The 24,842-nt window shown below is 44.5% G+C and overlaps 1 protein-coding gene across 3 annotated transcripts; it reads left to right on the top strand.

The window, feature by feature from the left end:
- The first annotated feature begins 40 nt into the window (after positions 1-40).
- On the top strand, positions 41-19,323 carry ARMT1 (acidic residue methyltransferase 1). 3 transcript variants are annotated; one of them, XM_073621307.1, is made up of 7 exons: positions 41-154; positions 2,053-2,108; positions 3,714-3,819; positions 8,192-8,433; positions 10,013-10,178; positions 16,904-17,707; positions 18,646-19,323. In XM_073621307.1, the coding sequence occupies exons 2-6, from the start codon at positions 2,071-2,073 to the stop codon at positions 17,663-17,665; spliced, it is 1,314 nt and encodes a 437-aa protein (XP_073477408.1). In that variant the 5' UTR covers positions 41-154; positions 2,053-2,070; the 3' UTR covers positions 17,666-17,707; positions 18,646-19,323. The 3 variants fall into 3 exon arrangements, with proteins under 3 accessions (XP_073477408.1, XP_073477410.1, XP_073477411.1); XM_073621309.1 differs by lacking the exon at positions 41-154 and adding an exon at positions 161-215; XM_073621310.1 differs by lacking the exon at positions 41-154 and adding an exon at positions 480-1,267.
- The last annotated feature ends 5,519 nt before the right edge of the window (positions 19,324-24,842 follow it).

Raw genomic sequence — 24,842 nt, 5'->3', positions numbered from 1 at the left:
TGTAGAAGATATTTTTGCAAATACTTGGGTTTGGGGTAAGGCGAATGTGCGGATGAGTAGTGTGTGATTCTATTACATAGATCAGAGAAGCTTCTGCTTATGTTCAGTCTGCAGCGCAGCAAGTGGGAGAAGTCAGGAGCCGGAGTAAGATTGTGTGAGTGCTCTCTGTACTTCCTCTATGGCGGCTTCTGGGGCTGGGCTCTGACTCGTTTCAAGTAAACCTGCAGTGTAGGGAAAGAAATACAGGGGTTGCCACTGCTTACCTGTCTTAGAAAGTGCTGCTTGCCTGGCATGCTTACATGTTAGAAAACGCTGCTTGCCCGGCATGCTCACCTGTCTTAGAAAACGCTGCTTGCCCTGCATGCTCACCTATGTTAGAAAATGCTGCTTGCCCAAAATGCTGCTTGCCCGGCATGCTCCCCTGTCTTAGACAATGCTGCTTGCCTGGCATGCTTACCTGTTAGAAAACGCTGCTTGCCCGGCATGCTCACCTGTCTTAGAAAATGCTATTTTCCCGGCATGCTCACCTGTCTAGTCTTAGAAAATGTTGCTTACCCGGCATGCTCCCCTGTCTTAATAAATGCTGCTTGCCCGGCATGCTTACCTGTTAGAAAACGCTGCTTGCCCTGCATGCTCACCTGTCTTAGAAAACGCTGCTTGCCCAGTGTGCTCACCTATGTTAGAAAATGCTGCTTGCCCAAAATGCTGCTTGCCTGGCATGCTACCCTGTCTTAGACAATGCTGCTTGCCTGGCATGCTTACCTGTTAGAAAACGCTGCTTGCCCGGCGTTCTCACCTGTCTTAGAAAACGCTACTTGCCCGTAATGCTCACCTGTTCTAGAAAATGCGACTCACCTGGCATGCTTATCAGTTTTAGAAAATGCTACTTGCCTGGCTGTTACATTGACCTACTAGCCTCAGTACTGCCTGAATCAATGAGACATTAGGAGTCCTAATCTACACACTTGTCCAGGTCATTAAATGAAAGTGGTAAAGCGAGCGAATCGGCACCACAGCCAAGCAGTAAGCCTTTTTAGAGAACTCAGTCAGCAGTGGCCGCCTCCTCATTTTTCTCACCATCGCTTTCTTTGCTTTTGCCAGCTTTACCATGATCTGAACAGTTGCCATGTTTGCCTTTTCTTTAAAGCACACCTGCAATGATAGAAATAGATTGATGTCATTGCTGATCTCTGTCTGAGAATACCAATTGACTGGCTGTCATACTGATTTATTGGCTTTAATACACTGACTCAAAAAAACCACACAGGTAGGTCCAGACTCTTGACCTGTATACTTGTCCCAAGTCTGTGCTTTGGAAGCATTAAAGCTATTGGAGCAACATGACGGCCACTAGAGTTTTCAGGAGAGGCCAGCATTGGCAGCGTCTGTGTTCTCTCAGGACTGGTTTCCTTTAAAGCTGAACTCCGGGAAATTTTATCTAAATACAATAATCATGTATTCTTATTGGAATCTTGGTGTTTTGTGTCCAGATCTCCAGATCTGTCATCCAGTGTGAGACTTTCCCTCTGTATAGGAGCTTCCTGTGATAAAGACCGGTCACTGCTGCTCTCTTTCCTTGTGCAGTAAGACTGGTCTTCCCCCTCCCCCTCCTGTAGTTTTCTGCAGACAGCCTGTAATGGGTGGAGTCTCCTGGGCCCCTCCCACAGCTCTGCTGTCTGCAAAAGCTATGTACAACACAGTGATGCTGTCACTGCTACTTTTACAAGGTATTATCTGGGTTTGCAAAGGCATTTGGTACTCATAAGGTGGATTTATATTTTTTTTGTGGCTATTGAGAAATATATATTTAAAAAAAAAAAAAAGTTTTTTGTAACCAAAGTTTAGCTTTAGGGGGTCCAATAGGTGGTAATTGCAAACAAAAGATGCAAATAATCAGCTGTTGTTGCTTAGAATGACTACATTTCACCTTTTAGTAGTGATCGTTTAGATTGCACTGAACACTATCTCTGACAACTCTGCATTTTGTAAACAAATAAACAGGGGTCTTCTGTTCCTATGTAAAATATTTTCCTATGTTTATGTTTCTTGCAGATTAAGTGGATCAACACAATGGAGACTCCCTGTTCACTGTCTGCCAGTTATGAAGGGTGAGTGTTTACTGATCTGTACGGCATACATGGGGGCCCATTTATAAAGAGTGATGCAAAGAAACTTTTTTTTTTTATTTATTTTTTTTTTTTCTGTACACCTTGAATAAAGTTTCCAACAAATATGTAAAAAAAAAAAAAAAAAAAAAAAAAGACATAAAATGGAAATATGCCATGCTGTACAAACAGTGGACTGTTTCTTTAAGTGTACAAAAACAATTAAGGCTGGATTCACACTTATGCGAATTGGATGTGGGTGTGGGTTTCTTCGCATCCAATTCACATGACAGGAGACTGTGACCGGCTCTCAATAGAGCCAGTTCACACATCTCCTGGGCGGCTGCGGAGCGCACAGCAGAAGGGTCCTGTGCCTCTTTGGCTCTGTTTCAGGTCTGAAGTCAGGCAAAAATTTGGACCTGAAACGGGGATGCACTGGACCCCCTGCTGTGCCCCATGGCCACAGATTAGTGTTAACCCAGCTTAATGGGTATTTTTTTTTTTTTTTTTTTTTGTGCGTGTTTTTCAAAAACTGACAAACTGCAGGAATTGTTTTGGGCTTTCTGCACACTTCAGAAAGTGGGACCTATAAATCTGTTCTGCCTCTTCATTTTCTTATTTTCAGCTCATTGTTAGCATTAAAATTAAATCCTGAAGTTCAGCCTCCCCTTCAGTCTTGCACAGTTGCGCAAGCTCCTCTCCTCTCCTGTACTGAAATAGCTTAAACTGATTTCACTGCACACTGTGAGCTTCTCAAAGGGTGCATTAGTAAATAGAGCAAGCTGGCTAGAGCCCACCTAATTTCCTGGCTGGAGGTTGTCCTGCATCATCTAGCTCTTTCCTCCGCAGCCTGGGTGTCCCTGGCCTGACCCTTCAGTTTTTTTCAATCTTGGAGGCTCAGCATCACAGGCCGTCATTACTTCGGGTGGCCAGCATGCAAATGCAGTCTGCCTATGAACATCCACACCTCCAAACTGAAATCCACCCATCAAGGCAATTTGATATTTGCATAACTCCTCCCAAGAGTCAGCTCACTGCTTGCATTGGGACTTATGGCTCTCTAGTAAGGATGAGCTCCGGTGTGTTCGCACACTCCACGTGTAGCACCCGCCAGGAAGTCGGCACTGCACAGCCCTAATCACAGGCAGTGAGACATTTTCCTGATGCGTGGCTGCAGAGATCGGGAAATGTCTCACTGCCTGTGATTAGCGCAGTGCCGACTTCCTGGCGGGCTCTGCACGTGGAGTGTGGGAACACGCTGGAGCTCATCCTTACTCTCTAGAGAAGAGTAACGAGGCAGAGTGATATTATGTTTTTAGGGAAGCTATTTACTGCACCCTGCTAGCCCCTCACACAGCTATGGATCTGCCTGCATTGCCCAGATTAAACTTCTCTTTACATATAACAACTAAAACCTTTAAAATGGCATTAAAGTAAACTTACTAGTAAAATAAAGGTACTGAGTCTATGGCAGTGCAAAACAGGGATAATAAATAGACATACAAACTGTTGCATAGATTGGCAGCCGGATTTTCTTGTATTTTTCCCAGTGAAAGAGTGTTTAGATATAGTCAACTAATTCTCCTGCTATTCTTATTTCTCTTATAGATCATTTGCATATTACACTGTTAAGGACAGATTGCCACAGATTCTAACAAAAGTGATTGACACTATACACCGGAATAAAAAGAAGTTCTTTGAAGAATATGGGAAGGTAAGTGATCAGTTTTGGTGGCATGCTCACGATAGTAACAAATCATACTAATGTCCCATGACATAGAAATCTTTCATTTTTAAAGCCTGATTGAAGTCCCTTACCTCCTTCTTCCTTTTTGTTTTTCTCCATATAGTCCTGTGCTATGATTGTTGGGAACTATGCTGTAAACTGTTTTATTAACATATTAAGTCTAGGTTCACAAAAGCCCACATGGTAAAACGCAGCATTTTACTGTGTGGGCTAGTGTCTGTATCAGATCCTGCAGGGAAAGTTTAATGCACGCTTTTTTTTTTTTTTCTTTATTTCAATTGTCATATAGTAGCATGTCATTCATGTCTCTGCAAAGCAGCACGGTGCATCGCACTTCTGTGCAGTGACATAAGGTGCCATCCAGTGCGCTGGGGGAAAATGAATTTCCTCACTGCACCACCACGCACATCACACCAGTGTTGTGGTGTGAACTGGGCACCCATAAAACAATTGCTTTCTTTCTAGTGGTGACCTGTGTTTTATCCAGTGCAAAACGCAAGTCACTGCAAATTAGGTCAATGAGCCCTAACTCATGTATGGTTGGAAAAACCAGTATTCTAGAAATGTCTCAAGAATTGAATTCCTGTTCTTCCACTTTAGTGCTGTATGCTGGCATAGATGAGTAACAGCCACACCCATAATCTAAGTCGTTCTTGCACATAGGGCTGGGGAAGAGAGACGTGTCTGATGTGCTGTGCTATAGGAGGTGTATACAGTATATGAAGTTAGGACTAAGAAAATGAAATTGGAGGTTGATATATGTCTGTCTGACTATCTACAGCAGGGGTGTCCAAATTTTTTTCAAAGAGGGCCTGATTTGATGAAGTGAACATGCATGAGGGCCGACCATTTTGCCTGACATTCTTTGAACCTTTAAATTCAGTCTAAATGTGTTCATCCAAGCACTAATACACTGCCCAATAAGAATTCTCTTGCCTTTGTGGCTGAGTGTGATGAAGAGATGAGCTCGGGCTTGTTATTTGGATATACCGTATTTATTGGCGTATAACACACCCAGGCATAAAATGCACCCCTTCACTTAAAGGTCGGGTTCACACCTATGCGAATTTGGATGCGGATTTCCTTGCATCCAATTCGCATAGCAGGAGAATGTGACTGGCTCCCTATGGAGCTGGTTCACATATGTCAGTTGCGGCTGCGGAGCGCACTGCACAGCATCTTTGGCTCCGTTTCAGGGCCGAATTCAGGCATAGATTCGGCCCTGATTTGTCCCTGAAACGGGGAACAGGAACACACAACGCTCCTGTGCGATCCGCAGCCGGTTCCAGTGTGAACCGAGCCTAAGAGGGAAGTTTCAGGAAAAAAATGCAATTCTAAATAAAGAACTTTGAAGCAAAATAAGGGTCAGTGCCCATCTGCAGCCTTACATGTGCCATGAATGCAGCCTTACATGTGCCATCAGTGCAGGCCAATACATGCCCATCTGCAGCCTCGGAGGGGGGGCGCCACCTATGATAGACAGGACCGTCATCCAATGGCAGCCCGGGAGATGGGATTATCTATTACAGACGCCGCCGAGTAAACAGGAGATTCTCCTGTATGTAATCTGACGGCGCTCATCCCGTCCGATCCGAGGCAGCGCCGATTAAATACGGTACGTATCATTTGTGGCCCTGGGGGCTACAAAAGAGATAGATATATTCGAATAACCGGGGGGGGGGGGGGGTATTGAACTGGAAAGTGGGCCGCAATTGGCCCGCAGCCCGGACTTTGGACATGCCTGATCTACAGTATTGGTGTCGTCATTTGTGCTTTAATTATAAATGAGCACAATACAACTGTGTTATTTCAGATGTGGAAAAATGGAATCGAGGCAAACCTGTCATAGAATAAATACTAAAATAAGCGCTCCAAGACTGACCCAAAAATCACCTACAAAGGTTATAATGGAGATAATTAGCTCTAAACGGTGCATATACTGGAAAGACTAAGTTAAAAAATCTGATTTAAACTCAACCACCAAAGAACTTTATAGAATGTATAATATTACTCGCTGGACTATAATAAATTCACATTTTATTAATCAAAGAATAACAAAAAATGAATATATGTAAATTGCATAAAAATGGTACCAAACCCACATCATACACATCTAAAAACATGCATCCACCTCTTTCACTCCATATATATGCTCAATAAGCCCCTAATAGATAAACATTATATCTTGATTAATAAGCAAAAATTCAAACGATCAAAGATAATAGTGGTGATCTTTATACATGGTGGAAAAATAGAGCTACGGAACCAAAGAGTTCAAAATGCCAGTAGCCATTCAGTGATGGTGTCCTTGTGAAAAATCTATGGTAAACTTTATAAGTATCAATACTCCAAGGTGCCAAGCACAGGAACAAATGGAGAGATGTGGCTCATCAATATGCCAGTAGCCATTCAATGGTGATCTCCTTATGAAAGATGATGGTAAGTATCATAAGTGTGCCAGGTACAGGAACAAATAGAGAGATATGAATCTCTAGTGTAACTCATATTGTGAAGTCTCCCATGATGGTAAGGGAGAGATGAAATTACATGGTCCAGAGGAGAATATATGTTGACCAAAACAAAGTCAATGACTGTCTAAAGCATATGTTTGTATGGTTCCAAAGTGGATTCTGTGAACATAACCTGCCTCGCACATCAATGTATATTCCAGTAAACCATTTCTTTAAGTACCTAAAAGGGATGTCCTCAGAGTATTTGGACAAGACCCACGGGTCACAAAGTCAATGGCTATATTTGCAGTGGCATGCATGTAGATTTGTGTTTGATACTTATCCATCCAGTGGTTCATAGAGCCATGGTTCTCATGCAAGAGAAAGCACCTCTTGGATGTGCGTAGCCATAAACCAGCGGATCACCAATGGGGCTGGGAGAAGAGGTGGATGCCAGGTAAGCCTGACCGGTTTCACCGGGCACAGGCCGGCTGCTTCAGAGGCAAGGGGAACCTGTTATAGCCAGATTAACTCAAATGAACCGTGTGACTGAACTGTGCATAGGACAAACTACAAGAATTGGAGGGGAAATAATACCCAAAGGCTAAGTTCACCTTTTTAATAAAAATAATGCACCGGATATTGCAGGTAAATATACTGGCTTTCTTTTACAAAGCTAGAGGAAGAATAAATGAATTGCGAGCATGCTGATCATCAGTGTGCTTGTGGTTCATTGAAACTACAAGTCCGTCTGCTGCGGTGGCTTTTGTAGATCCCAATGAATAAATGATGCTGCTAGGGGGCTGAGCCCCACGCACCTGCGCTGTGTTTAAAATGTGCAGGGAGGGGGTTCCAGGGGAAGGGCATAAGGAGGTCAACTTATTTTTGAAAGGGCAACTTCACTTTCCAGAGTTTCAGCTACCTACCTAGGTACTTACCTTCAGCTTTGCTCATTAGATGCTCACTGTGGTAACCTGCCTTGGGTACGTAACTAAAGGCGTAACTAGAACCTTCAGGGCCCCGTTGCAAAACACCATGAAGGGCCCCTGATCCCGGGGCCCTTTACTCCCATTGTGGGGTCCTTTATTATGGTCCTGCAGCGGGTCTCTTTCACGTGTTCTGCAGCGGGCCCCCTTCCTGCCCTTATATTAGAATCCTCCCCCTTACATCAGACCCCCCTTTACATCAGTTTCCATTATAGTACATCAGAGTCTGCAGGGTTTGCCTAAAAGTGCAAGCGGGAACTCTGTGGACCCTGATGTAAAGGGGAACTCTGGTGGAGTTTCTCTGGTGACCAGAGCCCCCCTTACATCAGTTTGTAGAGTTCCTCCTTATGTCAGAGTCCGCAGAGTTCCCCTTGCACTCTGATGCAAGGGAGGGGGGGGGGCTCTGGTGACCAGAGAACCTCTTACACCAGAGTTCACAACATTCCCCCTTACATAGGGGTCTGCAGAGTAAATGTGCTAATTGTTGGTCGGTCTGCTGGTGAGGTACGCAAGGAACCCTGGTAGTTCCCCGCAAATCAGCTGGCTGCGAGGCCCCTGTGAGTGTGAGGCCTTAGGCGACTGCCTAATTTGCCTAATTAAAGAGCTTCTTCTGCCTCACTGAATAATAAGTACACTGGTGAAATACACTTGAGGGTATATTTAATAACTTTTGCACTGCAATTCCCTCTAAAGCAGGGCATGTACTTTCGTTCTGCTTGAATGGGGCATAGAATCAAATGTTCGGCTATTTCCTTTGCTGGTAGAATGTTTTTCATTGATTTAAATTGTATAATACTGTGTTTGGCCACTAAATATAATAGGAAATTTTCTCTGATACTTTGCACCTTCTTGTGGCCAACTGTGGTGTTTTTTTTGTTTTAAGAAATTTGTGATTTGTTTCAGGAAGGCGTCGAGGCAGAAAAGAAGGCAATTTCTATCTTCTCAAAATTGCGTAATGAGATGCAGACAAATAAGCCTATTCTTCCGTTGACTGATAACTGTCAGGACACAGACATCTGGAACCAATACCTGGACTACCAGAAGACACTTCTTGGCAATGGTGAAGATCCAAGCTGGTTCCGATCTCCATGGCTGTATGTGGAGTGTTATCTATACCGCAGAATCCAGGAGGGGATGTCATTCAGGTATGGAAGTGGCTGCACACACACCTTTTTGTCTATGTATATACAGAGAGTTGGTCTGGATTCATATTGTTCCATATGGCTGCATCGCCAGGGCTGGTGCAAGGATTTTTGACACTGTAGGCGAAATCTCATTTTGCCGCCTCCCCCTTGGCTCCAGCCCTGACTCCACCCCCTTTGCCCTGCCCATGTATACGGTGAAGGTGGCGGGGTTTGAGATTTTTGTGGCACCTATTTCTTTAGCTGTGGTCTGCAGGCCAGCACCTGCTCCTCTGGACCCAGCTTAAAGACAAATAGTGGTGACACCAGTTCGATTCCTCATGCCAGCCATGATCCGCAGGTATACGGACAGGCTAGGGTAGTATACGGACAGGGGGTCTAGAAGGAAACTGGGGCCGACCGCATTCTCAAAGCCGCATGTAGATCCCGGGGAGAGCAGATTGGTGTCCCAGGTGCTGTGTAGGCCTCGCTTGGTGCTGGGGGGTGGGATCAGACGACTCCTCATGGGCGCTCCGCCAGGACCCTCCGTACTGGGTGACGGGAGGACGAAGATGAAGTGGGAGGGGGGGGTGCTGCAGACACCAGCCTGTCACTCATCCCATGCAATTTCCATGCCACACTAAACGGCAGCACATAGATGAAAACCAGACATGTTAGAATACGTTTTCTACTTTTTTTGCAACAAAATGAATGAGTGTTGCTAAATATAAATGAACAAGTGGGAATTGGCCATCAAAGTAAGGCCCTTCCTGAAATATGTTTTCCATTTTTGGGTGGAGTGGGACAGAATTGCATATTTATAAACCTGCCTGGTACTCTAATCCCCTTGCACACTATCCAAAACAAAAAAAGTTTTTGTCTTTAGTTCTACTTTTAAAGAATAAGTTCACCTTTGGGAACATGTTACACCCGATTTTTAGGGTAGAACATGTTCCCAGTGTTGCAGCTGCCGCCCCCCGCCCCTCCCCCTGTGGCAACAGTATCGGGAGAAGTTCCTTGTACTAGCTGTCACTCCACCCACACGGCCGTGTCATTTAGACACACAGCTCTGTGTCTGAATGAACTACAAGTCCCAACATCCTTAGCAGCTGTCAGCTTGTAGTTCTCAATGAACTACCACGACACTGTGGAGCACTGTGGTAGTTCATTGAGTCTTCCTGTCAGTGAGTATCGGCTTACCCGTACGGGATGTACGGGTAAGCCGATACACTGACAGTGTGCAGGAGACCTGCATGGCATCGGTGATCTGGCTGATTGCTGGTGCAATGGTTTCCAGGCTCCTGCAACAAAAACTAATAAATGTGCATTTTACTATTTTTCTTTCAAAAGTGAACTTATCCTTTTAAACATGCTAAGCAGTTTGAGGGAAACAGTGGTATTGGTTGCATATCTTTTAGATTGATAAAGAGGTTTAATTTTGTGTAAACCTGGCTCTAGAGGTTTGGTCTTAGGCCGTAGTGTCTCTTGTATCCTATCCTTCAGTGTTTTACACAAAGTTTACAGTTTGCGAAAAAACATGTTATTTTCACATAATTCGTTTGAAGTTCCTCCTGCATCCTGTTCTTTACCTTGCTTTCCACAGCCCTCCAATCTCTGAGTATGATGTCTTCAGGGATGTAAAGAATGAAAGCTTTTTTCAGTCTCAGCAAGCAATGATGGCCCTCTGCACTCATCTACAGGAGCTTAAAAAGACCATTGCCAGCCTGAGCAAAGAACAGCGCCAAGAGGAGTTCTATAGACTACTGCAGGTGGGTAGGGCTGGGAAAACAGATTAAAGTGAACCTATCATGAAAACAGGATGTTTTGTGTCTGAAGCGTCTGATAGAAGCTGCCTCACTCTGAGCTAGGCTTCATACTGGCTTAGAGTCAGTGACATGACCGGCCAAGCAGTGCTCAAGGAGAATACTAAAACTCTCTCCTTCCTGGAATATGTTTATTGGAAAATTGATTAATATCAACCTTTTAGTGTCAGTTTTTTTTTTTAATGGGCTCATTGCCCAAACCTGTAAGGGGGGAGGGGAAGCTGTGTGCTCCATGCAGAATTGAATGACCCCCAAAATCATTCAGTACACTTCCTGTAAACCTGGGGTGTCAAGAGCCCACCCCTTGGGGCAAATCATAGAACATTTGTTGTGGGAATTTCCGCCAACAAATGTTTGAGCGCAGGTTCTCACATTTTCCGACAACAAGACTTGTTGGAAATTCCGATCGCGTGTACACAATTCCGACGCACAAAAGTCCACGCATGCTCGGAATCAAGCAGAGGAGCTGCACTGGCTATTGAACTTCATTTTTCTCGGCTCGTCGTACGTGTTGTTGACGTTCGGAATTTCCGACAACATTTGTGTGACCGTGTGTATGCAAGACAAGTTTGAGTCAACATCCTTCGGAAAAAAATCCACGGTTTTGTTGTCGGAAAATCCTATCGTGTGTACGGGGCATTAAAGTGGTTCTAAAGGGAAAATGTTGTTTTTTTTTTTTTTTTAACCTTAAAGTGGATGTAAACCCTCACATATACCCAGTGAAGTGAACAGCCTCAGTTAATACACAGAGATGAAACAAATCCTACATAAGTTTTACATGTACAGTGCCTTGCAAAAGTATTCACCCCCCCCCCCCTGTTGGCTTTTTACCTATTTTGTTACATTACAGCCTTTAGTTCAATGTTTTTTTTAATCTGAATGTGTATTTATATGTGATGGATCAGAACACACTAGTCTTAAGTTGGTGAAGTAAAATTAGAAAAATCTATACATAAAACTATTTTTCAAAAATAAAAAAATAATTGGCATGTGCGTATGTATTCACCCCCTTTGTTATGAAGCCCATAAAAAGCTCTGGTGCAACCAATTACCTTCAGAAGTCACATAATTGGTGAAATGATGTCCACTTATGTGCAATCTTAGTGTCACATGATCTGTCATTACATATACACACCTTTTTTGAAAGGCCCCAGAGGCTACAATGCCTAAGCAAGAGGCACCACTAACCAAACCCTGCCATGAAGACCAAGGAACTCTCCAAACAAGTAAGGGACAATGTTGAGAAGTACAAGTCAGGGTTAGGTTATAAAAAAAAAAAAAAAAAAAAAAAAAAAAAAATATCCAAATCTTTGATGCCTAGGAGCACCATCAAAACATTTCATAACCAAATGGAAAGAACATGGCACAACAGCAAACCTGCCAAGAGACGGCCGCACACCAAAACTCATGGACCGGGCAAGGAGGGCATTAATCAGAGAGGCAGCACAGAGACCTAAGGTAACCCTGAGGAGCTGCAGAGTTCCACAGCAGAAACTGGAGTATCTGTACATAGGAGGACAATAAGCTGTAAGCTCCATAAAGTTGGGCTTTATGGCAGAGTGGCCAGAAGAAAGCCACTACTTTCAGCAAAAAACAAAATAGCATGTTTTTGAGTTTGCGAAAAGGCTTGTGGGAGACTCCCAAAATGTATGAAGGAAGGTGCTCTGGTCTGATGAGACTAAAATTGAACTTTTTGGCCATCAAAGAAAACGCTATGTCTGGTGCAAACGCAACACATCACATCACCCAAAGAACACCATCCCCTCAGTGAAACATGGTGGTGGCAGCATCCTGCTGTGGGGTTGTTTTTCAGCAGTCGAGATTGGGAAACTGGCCAGGGTTGAGGGAAAGATGGATGGTGCTAAATACAGGGATATTCTTGAGCAAAACCTGTACCACTGTGTGTGATTTGAGGCTAGGACGGAGGTTCAACTTCCAGCAGGACAATGACCCCAAACGCACTGCTAAAGCAACACTTCAGTGCTTTAAGGGGAAAAATGTAAATGTGTAGGAATGGCCTAGTCAAAGCCCAGACCTGAATCCAATAGAAAATCTGTGGTCAGACTTAAAGATTGCTGTTCACAAGTGCAAACCATCCAACTTGAAGGAGCTGGAGCAGTTTTGCAAGGAGGAATGGGCAAAAATCCCAGTGGTAAGATGTGGCAAGCTCGTAGAGACTTATCCAAAGTGACTTGGAGCTTTGATAGCTGCAAAAGGTGGCTCTACAAAGTATTGACTTTAGGGGGGTGAATAGTTATGCACGTTATGACTTTTTCTGTTATTTTTCTGTTTTGTTGTTTGCTTCACAATAAAAAAAAAAAAAAAAAAAATCAGAGTTGTCATGTTCTGTAAATTAAGTGATGCAAATCCTCAAACAATCCGTGTTAATTCCAGGTTGTGAGGCAACAAAACACGAAAAATGCCAAGGGGGGTGAATACTTTTGCAAGGCATGGTATATCTGTTGTCTTCATCTGTATATACTGTTTAGAAAGTGCACGTCCTTTAGAATTTTCACTTCCTGGTTCCCCTGTAGGAGTGGATATTTGCTAGACACTGTCAAACTGTGAGTCAGCTCAGCTGATTGGAGGAAAGGCACCCCCCCCCCCCACACACACACACACACACACATGCAAAGGTTGCCTGTGACTAGTTTAGCTGTGTGCTAATCTATTTATAGCAACCTCCCCTTCACACACTTCAGGCTCCCTTCTGGAGAGCTTGTCAAAAGTTATCAGGCTGATAAGAGGAACAGAGCAGGACAAAGCTACCGGACATAGTTATTTGAAGAGAGATAACAAAACACTGCAGATAGATGTGCCAAGCTCAAATTTTATGAATCGGGGTTACATCCGCTTTAATGCATTCCCTGCGTTTATGGTAAACAACATTTTGCCACTTGCTTTGCCTTTCCCTCCCTTCTAAATACTTACCCGAGTCCTGTATCAATCTAGCGCTGTGCCCGTCTGCCAGTCTTCAGTCTTCTCTCCTCTCTTCCTGCTCTCAGAAGCTTGGGTGGGAACAGCAGGAGCCATTGGTTCCTGCTGTTCTCAGTCAAATCCTGGCAAGAGGTAGCGGGGGCTGAGCTGAGTTGTGTGCATCATTGGATGCACACAGCCCGGTTTGGGATCAAGATCGCACATCTGCCCCTACAGCAAACGATTGCTATGGGGGCAGGCACAGAAAAGGAGTAGCCAAGATCTTTGGTGGGGGACCCCAGAAGAGGAGGTTCGGGGCTGCTTTATACAATACCATTGCATAGAGCAGGTGAGTTTAACATGTTGATTATTTTAGTTTAATTTTAAAAATTGCCTTTAAAACCACTTTATGTTTTTGGATTTACCATCACTTTCTATACCATAAACAGAGGATGAATTTACCCAGTGGGGACAAAGACAACAAAGTAAAAGCTGACAGGGGTTTTAACACTTCCTCACTCTATCATAAAAAGTTTTGGCTTTACTCACACTTATTGCTTTTTCGTGGAAGCCACAATTCAGAAGTAATCTTGGGGATTGAATATATGGAATGGATTCAGTCAGTCAGTCAGTCAGTCCCTTTACACCACAGCCAGTATTCATCGCAATGAAAATCACATCCATTTTTTTTCTGTGACGCAGAGCGCCGCACTGAATCTCAGCTGCGGGGGCCCAACTTATGATCCTGCACACAGGCCGACTGCTTTTAGAAAATGCCCCTGAACTCATCATTTCATATCCATTCCAGATTCTTGTATGTGACATCATATACATCCCATACAAGCACGTGGGCTGGATTTGACAGGTGGATCAGCAGAATGAGTGTGCCAGGACAGGTAGACAGCTTCCTTTCACCACTCTGCATATCATAGATGAGAAGAGGGTACAGCAGTGGAGCAGATGAGCAGGAGGGTACAGCGGTGGGGAAAATGAGCAGGAGGGGTTCAGCGGTGGGACAGATGAGCAGGGGGGGTTCAGTGTTGGGCCGCATGAGCAGGGGGGTTCAGTGTTGGGCCAGATGAGCAGGGGGGTTCAGTGTTGGGCCAGATGAGCAGGGGGGGTTCAGTGTTGGGCCGCATGAGCAGGGGGGTTCAGTGTTGGGCCGCATGAGCAGGGGGGTTCAGTGTTGGGCCGCATGAGCAGGGGGGTTCAGTGTTGGGCCAGATGAGCAGGGGGGTTCAGTGTTTGGGCCAGATGAGCAGGGGGATTCAGTGTTGGGCCAGATGAGCAGGGGGGGGTTCAGTGTTGGGCCAGATGAGCAGGGGGGGGTTCAGTGTTGGGCCAGATGAGCAGGGGGGGGTTCAGTGTTGGGCCAGATGAGCAGGGGGGGGTTCAGTGTTGGGCCAGATGAGCAGGGGGGGGTTCAGTGTTGGGCCAGATGAGCAGGGGGGGGTTCAGTGTTGGGCCAGATGAGCAGGGGGGGGTTCAGTGTTGGGCCAGATGAGCAGGGGGGGTTCAGTGTTGGGCCGGATGAGCTGGGGGGGCTCAGTGTTGGGCCGGATGAGCTGGGGGGGCTCAGTGTTGGGCCGGATGAGCAGGGGGGGTTTAGTGTTGGGGCAGATGAGAAGGGGGTTCAGTGGTGGGACAGAAAAGCAGGGGGGGGTAGAGCAGTGGGGCAGATGTGAAAGGAGGTGTATTGGTAGGACAGATGAGCCCCAGGGGGTTAATGTGGTGGGGCTGAAGAGCAGGGGGGTACAGAGGTGAGACAGATGTGCAGGCGGTACATTGGTGGGGCAGATGAGAAAGGGGGTTACAGTGGTGAGGCAGATAAGCAGATGGGTTCAGTGTTAAGACAGATGAGAAGGTGATTCAGTAGTGAGACAGAAGAGCATGGGGATACGAAGGTGGAGCAGATGTGCAGGGAGGTACAGTGGTGGGACGGATGAGAAAAAGGACTACATTGATGGGGCAGATGAGCGGGGGGGGGGTTACAGTGGCGGGGCAGATATGCAGGAGGTACAGTGGTGGGAGGGATGAGAAGGGGGTTCAGCAGTGGGACAGAAAAAGCAGGGGGTACAGTGATGGGGCAGATAAGCAGAAGGTTACAGTGATAGGACTATAGGTGGGGGAGGGGGGGGGGGGCGTTCAGTGTTCGAGTGTTGGGCAAGATGAGAAGGGGTTACAGTGGTGGGAAAGGTGACCAGAAGGGTTCAATGTTGGGACAGAGGAGAAAGGTGGTACATTGGTGGGACAGATGAGCAGGGGGTTACAGCGGTGGGGCAGAGAAGCTGGAGGGTACAGAGGTGGGGCAGATGTGCAGAGGATAAAGGAGGTACATCAGTGAAACACATGAGCAGGGGGTTACAGTGGTGGGGCAGATGAGCAGATGGGTTCAGTGTTGAGACAGATGAGAAAATGATTCAGCGGTGAGACAGAAGAGCAAGGGAGTACGGCGGTGGAACAGATGTGCATGGAGGTACAGTGGTGGGTCAGATGAGAAAGGGGGAGCATTAGGGGGGACAGAAGAGCAGGGTGGTACAGTGGGCCAGATGAGCAGGGGGTTACAGTGGTGCGGCAGATGAGCAGAGGGGTACAGTGGTGAAACAGATTTACAGGGGGGACAGCAATCTGAGATGCGAAGGTGCATGAATTAGTGCTGATCTGAGGCGTGAGAGTGCAGGATGTCATTTTCTCACTACTTAAGTAGTTTACAGCATTTACTTAAAAAAAAAAAAAAATCCTTTTCGCGATTGAAAGTGTGAAGTTGACTTTTTTTTTTTTTTGTTATAAAATCGGCACGCTCAATTTCTTTTGAAAAAAAAAATTCGGCACACTTTGCTCAAAAGGTTGCCTATCCCTGATCTAGGGAGTAGCTGATTTGCCTTTGGGAATCAGGAAGACATAGTTTTTATTCTGTTAAAGCAAACTTTACCATTTTTTTTTTTTAAGGGTCTTTTGCCTTTTCTACGGCAAACTTCAAGTATAGAGTTCTAGACAGACAATGGTTTGTTTTTTTTAAAGTTTATTTTTGTGTTTTAGTTTAACTTGATGAACACTTTTTTTTTTTAAATTTCATGAAATTTTCTCATCTCTCTCACTATCTACAAACTTAAAGTGATACTAAAGTTTTTGTTTTTTCTTAAGTTAAAAATAACAAACATGTCATACTTGCCTGCCCTGTGCAGTGATTTAGCACAGAGCAGCCCCGATCCCCCCAGTTTTTGTGTCCCTCTTCGGTGCTCCTGGCCCCTCCCTTTTGTTGGATGCCCCCACAGCAAGCAGCTTGCTATGGGGGCACCCAAGCCGAGCCGCAGCTCCCTGTGTCCATTCGGACACTAAGCCGCATCCCGGCTCTGCCCCCTTTTTCTCCTCTTTGGCTGACTGAATTTGACTTTGACAGCAGTGGGAGCCAATGGCGCCATGCTGCTGTCTCAGCCAATGAGGAGTGGAGTCCCAGACAGCCGAGACATTCCTACAAAATCATCTTAAAGAAAATGTAGTAACTGTGCAGGTGAAAAATAATGATGAATCAAAAAAAGAAGCTGGCAATCGCACAGCAGAAAATTTGTGTAAAAACAAACATTCTTTTTTGTCCATGAGAGGAAGTGGGTTGAATGACGCTGGCCATCATTCAGTCTAGAAGAGCCATCTTTATTCGTAAAACATCAGAGAAATTTATTTTTGTTCTTATAATAAAAACTAGAGTTTTGCTTTAAGTTATGTTGCTGAGTAATGACTTTTTGTTCCATTACCAGGTCTCTTTATGGGGAAACAAGTGTGACCTTTCTATTTCTGGAGGTCAGGACAACTCTCAGAAATCCAGTATTCTTGCTTCTCTGGAGTCCCTCAAATCATTTATATTGGTGAATAATATGGATTCTCTCTGGAACACCCTCACAAAGGGCAAGGATGTCGGCTCAGAGAATGCCTTGAAGACGAGAGTCGACATTGTTCTGGATAATGCCGGATTTGAGCTAGTAACAGACTTTATTTTAGCTGATGCCATTTTGTTTTTTAACCTGGCCACTGAAGTTCATTTTCATGGCAAATGCATTCCTTGGTTTGTTTCAGACACCACAAAGCATGACTTTGATTGGACAATCCAACAGTTTCTGGCAGTCAATCACAAGTGGATGTCAAAGTGTGGTCAGACATGGAAGGAGAATCTGAAGAAGGGTTCCTGGGTCTATCATGAGAATCTCTTCTGGACTCTGCCACATGAGTTTTGGAGCATGGAAAAAATCGCTCCAGATCTTTACACAGAGCTGAAAAAGTCTGATTTGATTTTTTTTAAAGGAGATCTGAACTACAGGAAACTCACTGGAGACCGGAAATGGGACTTCACTGTTCCCTTTTCTCAAGCACTGAAAACCTTTCACCCTGCACCGCTGTGCAGCATCAGAACTCTAAAAGCTGACATACAAGTAGGATTACAAGCTGGGATTGGGGAACGGCTCAGTGCTTCAGACGCAAACTGGATGGTATCTGGGAAATATGGAGTTATCCAGTTTAGCTAAACGGTGTAATGGAGTAACTACAACCTTGAAATGACTAAGTCAGTAAGTTAAATGAATTTAAATAGAGCCACCCTGTAAAAGAAAAAGCTTAACAGTTACATTTATGATGGGCAGTGTTGAATCTTTGCTTCCTTGAAGTACTCCATCCCTTGCTGCTATTTGACACTTCTAGGTATATTGGAGAGAGTGTCCACCCCCTGTGCTGTGGTTCCTTCCACCAGCCACTATGCCACACCAGTGTTCTGTAGTGATGGAGCCAGCTGCAAAGAACCAAGAGCACCTAGCGGGGGACACAATGTTGGACTCACCTGGATGTGTCAAATCGCAGAAGCTCTTTTGAAAGCTAGCTCTAAAGGTACAAAGCTGTGCGTGTGTGTTTTTGTTTTTTGTTTTTTTTTGTTTTTTCCTTAATGCATTCTCTGCATTACCAGGAAAAAAAACTTTCTGTATGCAGCTTCCCCCCAGCCCTCCCTAAATACTTACCTGAGTTTGATCTCTATCCAGCGATGTGTATGAGAAGAGCGGCTCTGTATCTCCTCTATTGAACAGAGAGACAGCCATTGGCCCCTATTGCTATCAATCACAGCCATTGTGGAAGGAGGGGGGGGGGGGTGGCGGGCAGGGCTGTGATTGGACACACAGAGCTGGCTCTGGAGCGAGCATGCACCAGTTCCCCCATAGCAAGCAGCTTGCTATGGGGGCACTCAGAGGGGTGGAGGAGCCAGGAGCATCGGCCGGGGGTCCCCAGAAGAGGAAGATTGGGGCTGCTCTGTGTAAAGCCATTGCACAGTGCAGGTAAGTATAACATGTTTGTTATTTTAAAAAAATAAAACAATTGCCCTTAGAATTGCTTTGAATACACAGCCCATCAGACAGGCAAGTATAGACCTTCTTTTACAGTGTAGTTTACTTTGAAATTTTTTAACATTGTGACAGATCTGCTTTAAAAATTTTTTTAAACTTTTTTTTAATTTTTGCAGCTTGAAAAGACCTGCCAGTATGGAAGTATCTTCATCAATATAAACGGTATAACATTTTCTAATATCCTTTTATTTGCCAAAATTAATTTTTTCAACAACTCGCCCTTCTTGCCCCCCTTCACCCCATCTACATAAAGAGGACCTTTCAAACACCTGTAGACCATTTTAGGCATTATAGTTTTTTTGCCATATCACAGGTGTGTGCGATGTGTTTGTAGTCACTAAAATTTATTTTAACATGTTTTCCCTGAAAATCGGCATTTGATAAACAGCTGCACAATTATCGTGTGACAAAACTGCAACTACCATTATTTTATTCTTCAGGGCCTCTGCTTTTAGAAAATATTTAATGTTTGGGGGGTTCTAAGTAATGCAGATTTTTTTTTTTTTTTTAATGTGTGTGAAAAATTAAAACCTCACCATGGACAGCAAGTAGTGCTAGCATTGCCTTACTGTGCAACAGTATTGATAAATGTCCCCCAAAGTGTTTGATAGGACCCAGGGGTCTCAAACTGGTGGCCCTCCAGCTGACAGTTACAAGCATGACTCCCATGGGCAGAGGCATGATGGGACTTGTAGTTCCGCAACAGCTGGAGGGCCGCAAGTTTGAGACCCCTAGACTTCTCCCTGAATGGGCGAGGTGACAGGGTCTTTACTTTTTTTTTTTTTTTTTTTTTGGCAAATCAAGGACATTAGCATATTTTCCTTGCAGGTTTACTTTAAATGAATTCAGAAATTTGTACCAAACTGATATGTTGTTTCTAACGTGGCAGATTCCCTTTTCCTGCTGTAACCGCACAGATGTTGCCTAAAAAAAAAAATAAAAAAAATAACGTTATTGAACTATGGACTCCAGATGACTCTGGCACTGGTTACTTTGAATGTCATAGTTTGTGTACATGGACTTTGTCTGAACAGAACTTTTGGCTTAAAAAGCTTTTTCCAATCTCTCTTCCTTTAATGTAATAAGTACCTTGTGCCATTGCCAGACATTGTGGGAGACTGTCCTCGGCCCTCCAAAGATCAGCATTTTCTCGTCTCGGACTTTCTCAGAATAATGCATCTTAAGACTTGCAGCATTGAAGTAACCAAATCTGCTTTCTGTATCCAGTTATATTACAATATAACTTGTAGAGGAAGTCACCTTTGTCCCCCATCATCCAAAAAGCCCAATTGAATCCTTTTACTTTTATAACTGTAATGCACTCGGGCTGTGTATTCAGTAATAAATATGCAATTTTTTTATAAGCTATGTGTTGCAACTAGGGTTAAAAACCCCTGTGTGGGTAGCACATAAGAGTTGGACCTCAGCTCTTCAGCAGAACACTGTTCCATTAAACATCACTCTTGCTTCCCGAGTAGTATTGATTAGAGCTGTGTTCAGGGAAGTGTGTTGGCTGAGCTACTGCCTCTGTGTGATATTGGCAGTCCGACTCTCCTAGTACTGCAAGCACAGAGGTGTTTTTTTTTTTTTTTTTTTTTTTTTTAATTTGGCACTTAGTAAATAAGGAAAAAAAAGGCATAATTATCACTGTATATGCAGCCTGACTACATTACAGTAAAAAATTAAAGAGAGATTGTTGGGATTTAGGGCAGCCCGTTCACGAGTCATGAAATAACACAACTGTGCTACTTAGGGGTAATACACCATAGTGCTGGCAGCAATAACCTACATAAAATCTTATCTGTACACTGTATGTATATAATGTTCGTGCTAAAGGTAACCTGCATATAGTGCAAATGTACCCTGTTGGTTGCTAGGACTCAGGTGGCCATTGCCAGCTAGCATCCTTTGTTGCTAGGTGGCTCTAGGAAAGTGCATTTGCACTGTATGCATGTAAACCTTAGCACACAACTTTACATGCATACAGTGTAAAATATGCTCTGTATGTTTGCTCTCAAACACAGATTTTTCGTTTTATGGTTTACACAGCGCTGCGGACCAATACAGACCAGCGTACATGGGCTCATAGAACACAATACTGCAGGATTCAGAACAAAGGAGTATTGTAAGCCCACATGCATACGGCCTGATTGGATATGTGAATTGGGTGATGTCCAGCATAAACAACAAGGTGTGTGTGTATATATACTGCACATTAACAAGTGTTGGGGTAATGCGGTGTGATTTTGGCCTCAGAGCTGGGCACATTTCAGTCCTGCTGAGAGAAGTCTGAGTAGTATTGCACGTAAGACTGCATGTTCACTTTGACACACATGTCTCTTGCAAGAACTTCCTCCAGAGGCCTCAGCACATTGTGCAATTTGGTCGAATCTCTGCTTCGAATATAGCTAAAAACAATAATTCTTCCAGTGCAGGCATCCATTGTGGACAGTCATGGTTTCCCCTACTAACCAGGGTAAGTCCCAGCTCTCCAGAATTTGAAGCATTAGTATGTTGTTATAGACTGCGAAAAGTTTGATACCTATAGTTCCTCAGCAGGAAGAGACAATGAACTTACCTTTTGGCTGCTGGATCACCTTTTATTCAGAGATAATACAGGTAGTGCGAATGACTTTGTGCTGTACTCAAGTATATACTCTGTGTGTGTGCTACAATGGAATGGGTTACGAACTACTAAAGAAAAGCAGACAGCACAGTTGTACAGGCTCCTCTACTGTACTGAAATTGATTATTCTGATTTAACTGCACACTGAGCTTCTCACAATGTGCATTTTGAAGCTGCACCAAGTCAGATAGAGCTGCCTCATTTCCTAGCTGGAGGATGTCCAGCATCTATCGCTTTCCTCCCAAGCCTGGCTGTCTCTGGCCCACCACTTTCCTTTTAATTGGAGTTCAATCATGGAGGTTCAGCATCACATGTGGGCATTAAAAAGGAGTCTACCTAGGAATGTCCGATCCTCCAGACTGCTCATGAAGACATTTTGATATTGGTATAACTCAGTGATGACCCATCCATTAAGGCCGCCCCTGACCCAACCATGCTGCTGCCCCCCTCATCCATGCGTCCAGGCCCTTGCAGGACGCCAGGGTGCATGAATTTCAATGGCGGGGGTTTTTTTCTTTTTTTTTTTTTTAAACTGATTTGAGCCAAAGACTCTAATGGGCTTCAAAATAGGGTGGACTCAAGGCACAGAGAATGCGCTCACAGCCCACCCAGGTGTGTTACAATAGCGAATGAATAGTCACTATTCTAACACTGATCCTCCTCCCAAGCCAATCAGGAAGCGGGTCTGAGACACGTCGCCCGATTGGCTGAAAGGATAGACTATCCTATTGGATGCCTAGGAGGAGGGGAAGAGACGCACAGCCGCCGTGATGGAGGAAAGGGACACAGGAGCCGCTGCTCAATGTCCGCTGCCTAGAAGGGGTAAGTGCTGGACCAACTGGCAGACGGAGGGGGGGGGGGGGTTGTTGGGTTATTAGCCGCCAAGGGGAAGACTTCTTCTGAGTCCCCATCCACTGCTTGCATCAGGGCTGAGGGCTTTTGGAAGGAGTTGCGTATTCTGTGATATTTTAAGGAAGCTATGTACAGCACTCTGAGGTCCCCTCCCACCATGCATGATCTGCCTGCATTGCATAGAGACACACAGAGACCCATTGATGATCTCACTGGATCTAAAATAAGATATTTAATGAGCAAAGATTTTATCTAAAAATGTCATTAGTATGTTGATGAGGGTGAAGAGGAGGAGCAGGAAGGGAAAAATATAATCAGATTGGACTTCTGTTTTTATCCATGTTCGGTATAATCTAGAGCAGGCAGATTTAGCGGGTTTTTTGCAGTGATTCCAGCTGGGACTGCAGCCTCATATCACATAGTTCTGTTGTGTTTAACCCTCTGGTCTCAGCTAGGTCAGCTGCTGTGCCCCACCCCTCTCCTCTGCTGCGCATTCACCCCCAGAGTGGGGAGTGCCATAGAACTGTCAAATCTAAATTAAAGACGTAAGTGCACCTCGTTAAACTTCACTCACAGTGTGCCTGCACAATTAAGGTATTAAAGAGTTCAGCTTTATTGATACTTAATGTTTTAGGATTTGGGCCGGGTTCACATTGCAGCCGCGGGTTCGTGCCTGGGGTCCGGTACTTCCCTGTGCACTGGTTCAAGTGCAAATTGGGTCCGAAATTTTGCCTGAATTCGCACCTGAATGGGACCCAAAGACGCACAGGACCCATTGAGAGCCGGCCACGCTCGCCTGTCATGCGAATTGGATGCAGGGAAATTCACATATGTGTGAACCTGGCCTGAGTCTGGGGAAAAACTCAAAACTACCCTGCACTGGGGCTCCCCCCTGCACTGCAAGGGTTAAATGCTTGTTTTTGTCTAGGGGAACATTACGCTGTTTTACTCATATTATCCCTCACTCTCCCAGCAACTGGCACTCTCCTCATCGCTCCGATGTTTCGGGTTATGAGCTTGCCCTTGGCGTCTACAGTTTAAAATGCAGAACTCATTCTGTATTGTATATAATGATGTCAGAGAGTGACTGAAAGAGCATCGAAAAGAGGTGGCTTTGGGAGCGAGGTATCGGTATATATAACCTGTAGTAGTACCCTAGACAAATACACTATATATATATATATATGTATATATATATATATATTTATTTATTTATTTATATTAAAATTGGGGGGAGGCTTATTCACATTTTGTCCTTTTCTTGCAGTAAAAAATTAGAATAAATATACATTTGAAGCTGAAATTCTATTCATATACTATGCAACTGGTTCACATTGATGTGCTTCAGTTTATAAGGGCCCATTCACACCTACATGTGTTTTAACGTCGTACATGGTGTGACTGGGAGATGATTATGATGAGGGTTTAGTATTGGGAGTTAATATATGGGGTTAGGTAAAAGATGGAATTTGGGGACATTGTGGTGTTTAAACTTTTACTGAGCCAAAGATTACAGTGCCAAAAACTAACATACTGCATGGAAGATTCTTTCACCATAACAGTAATGCTGGACATGTATGTGGGATCATGAAAATAAGATTCTGAGATTACAATTTTTGTATGAATACAAATGGGCGAGAGTGTGATGTCACCGCCCTGCCTCTCCACCTCGTCCAATCAGAACACGCTTTGCATTCATTCAGAAAATGCAAAGCATTCTCTGAATGACACCTGTGCCGAGCAGCTTATCTCCTGTGTCAAAATTCAGCAGACCAACTGTTCAGTATGGGACCCAGAAGCAAGTGGAGATCACTGGGGTAGTGGTGTCTACTCCAGTGATTTCCAACTCCTGAGGCATTGGCTGGGCATGGTATTTACGTAGCTACATTGGACCAAGCTGGACCAATGAACTATGCGAAAATCTCCCATGGCTGGAATTCCTTTTTAATAATCCACTAACGGAGGAGGCGAAAAAATGTTTAAGTTTAAAGTGGAACTTAGCCATTACATGTAAGCCCCCCCTTTCCGTACTATTATTGTACAAAATCTGGCACGTGTGCAGATGAGCCGCCAGTGTATTCTATCTGGAATCTAGGTGGAGCTGAAATGGGTATCGCTTAAACTCCAAGCTTTCTGCAATAATCAGTAGCTAGCACCAGGGCTGCTGTTAGAAATCACGGGGCCCTGCTCCATTATATTTTCGTTAAAAAAATACTCTTATCCTCTTGTGTGCCCGCAGCAGCTTCCGGCGGGAGAGAAAAGGAGGGAAGCCGGAAGTACTGCAAGAAAAGGGGGCAAGCAGGGGAGCCTAGAAAGCAGGGGGATGGGGATGAGGATGCTAGAACTGATCTCCCTGCAGCACAGCTGGATGGAGGGAGAGGAGGAGAAGCTGGCAGTGCTGCAGGAGGAGGCAGAAGAGGATCGGTGTCTGCAGTAAGGCAGTACAGCTGGCCCTCCTGCCCGGGCCCCCTTTTTTGAACTGATCAGGCCCAGTACAGGAGGGCTGGCTGCACTGCCTTATCAGCAACCCTGGCTAGCACTATACAATATTCTACTACTACTAACCTAGAATGAAAAAGTTACTAAGCTAAAAATAAAACGCAAAACTATGACCTTAATTCATGAAGCTGCAATTGCACATAAGGCATGCTATAAAGATGAGTTATGAGTGGTTATTTTAGCATGCCTTAGGCGAACATTGGGGTCTTAAGTTTTAGCAGGTTGATAAATCAAGGCCTTGTGTTTTTAAACTTACCTGAAGCTGTACAGACATTGAAATAAATGATGCGATATAACTTTGTAAGCTGTCATGTTATACAGAAGGTTTTCCCTATG

Source organism: Aquarana catesbeiana, linkage group LG03, assembly GCF_042186555.1.
Source record: "Aquarana catesbeiana isolate 2022-GZ linkage group LG03, ASM4218655v1, whole genome shotgun sequence".
In the NCBI taxonomy this organism is placed as follows: Eukaryota; Metazoa; Chordata; class Amphibia; order Anura; family Ranidae; genus Aquarana; species Aquarana catesbeiana.
This window is presented reverse-complemented; position numbering and strand designations above follow the sequence as displayed.

Bases quoted from the DNA above. Each gene is read 5' to 3' on its own strand.
- ARMT1 (XM_073621307.1), top strand. From the start codon at position 2,071: ATGGAGACTCCCTGTTCACTGTCTGCCAGTTATGAAGG. The intron at 3,820-8,191 runs GTAAGTGATCAG...GATTTGTTTCAG, and splicing joins TCTTTGAAGAATATGGGAAG to GAAGGCGTCGAGGCAGAAAA. The intron at 10,179-16,903 runs GTGGGTAGGGCT...TTCCATTACCAG, and splicing joins AGTTCTATAGACTACTGCAG to GTCTCTTTATGGGGAAACAA.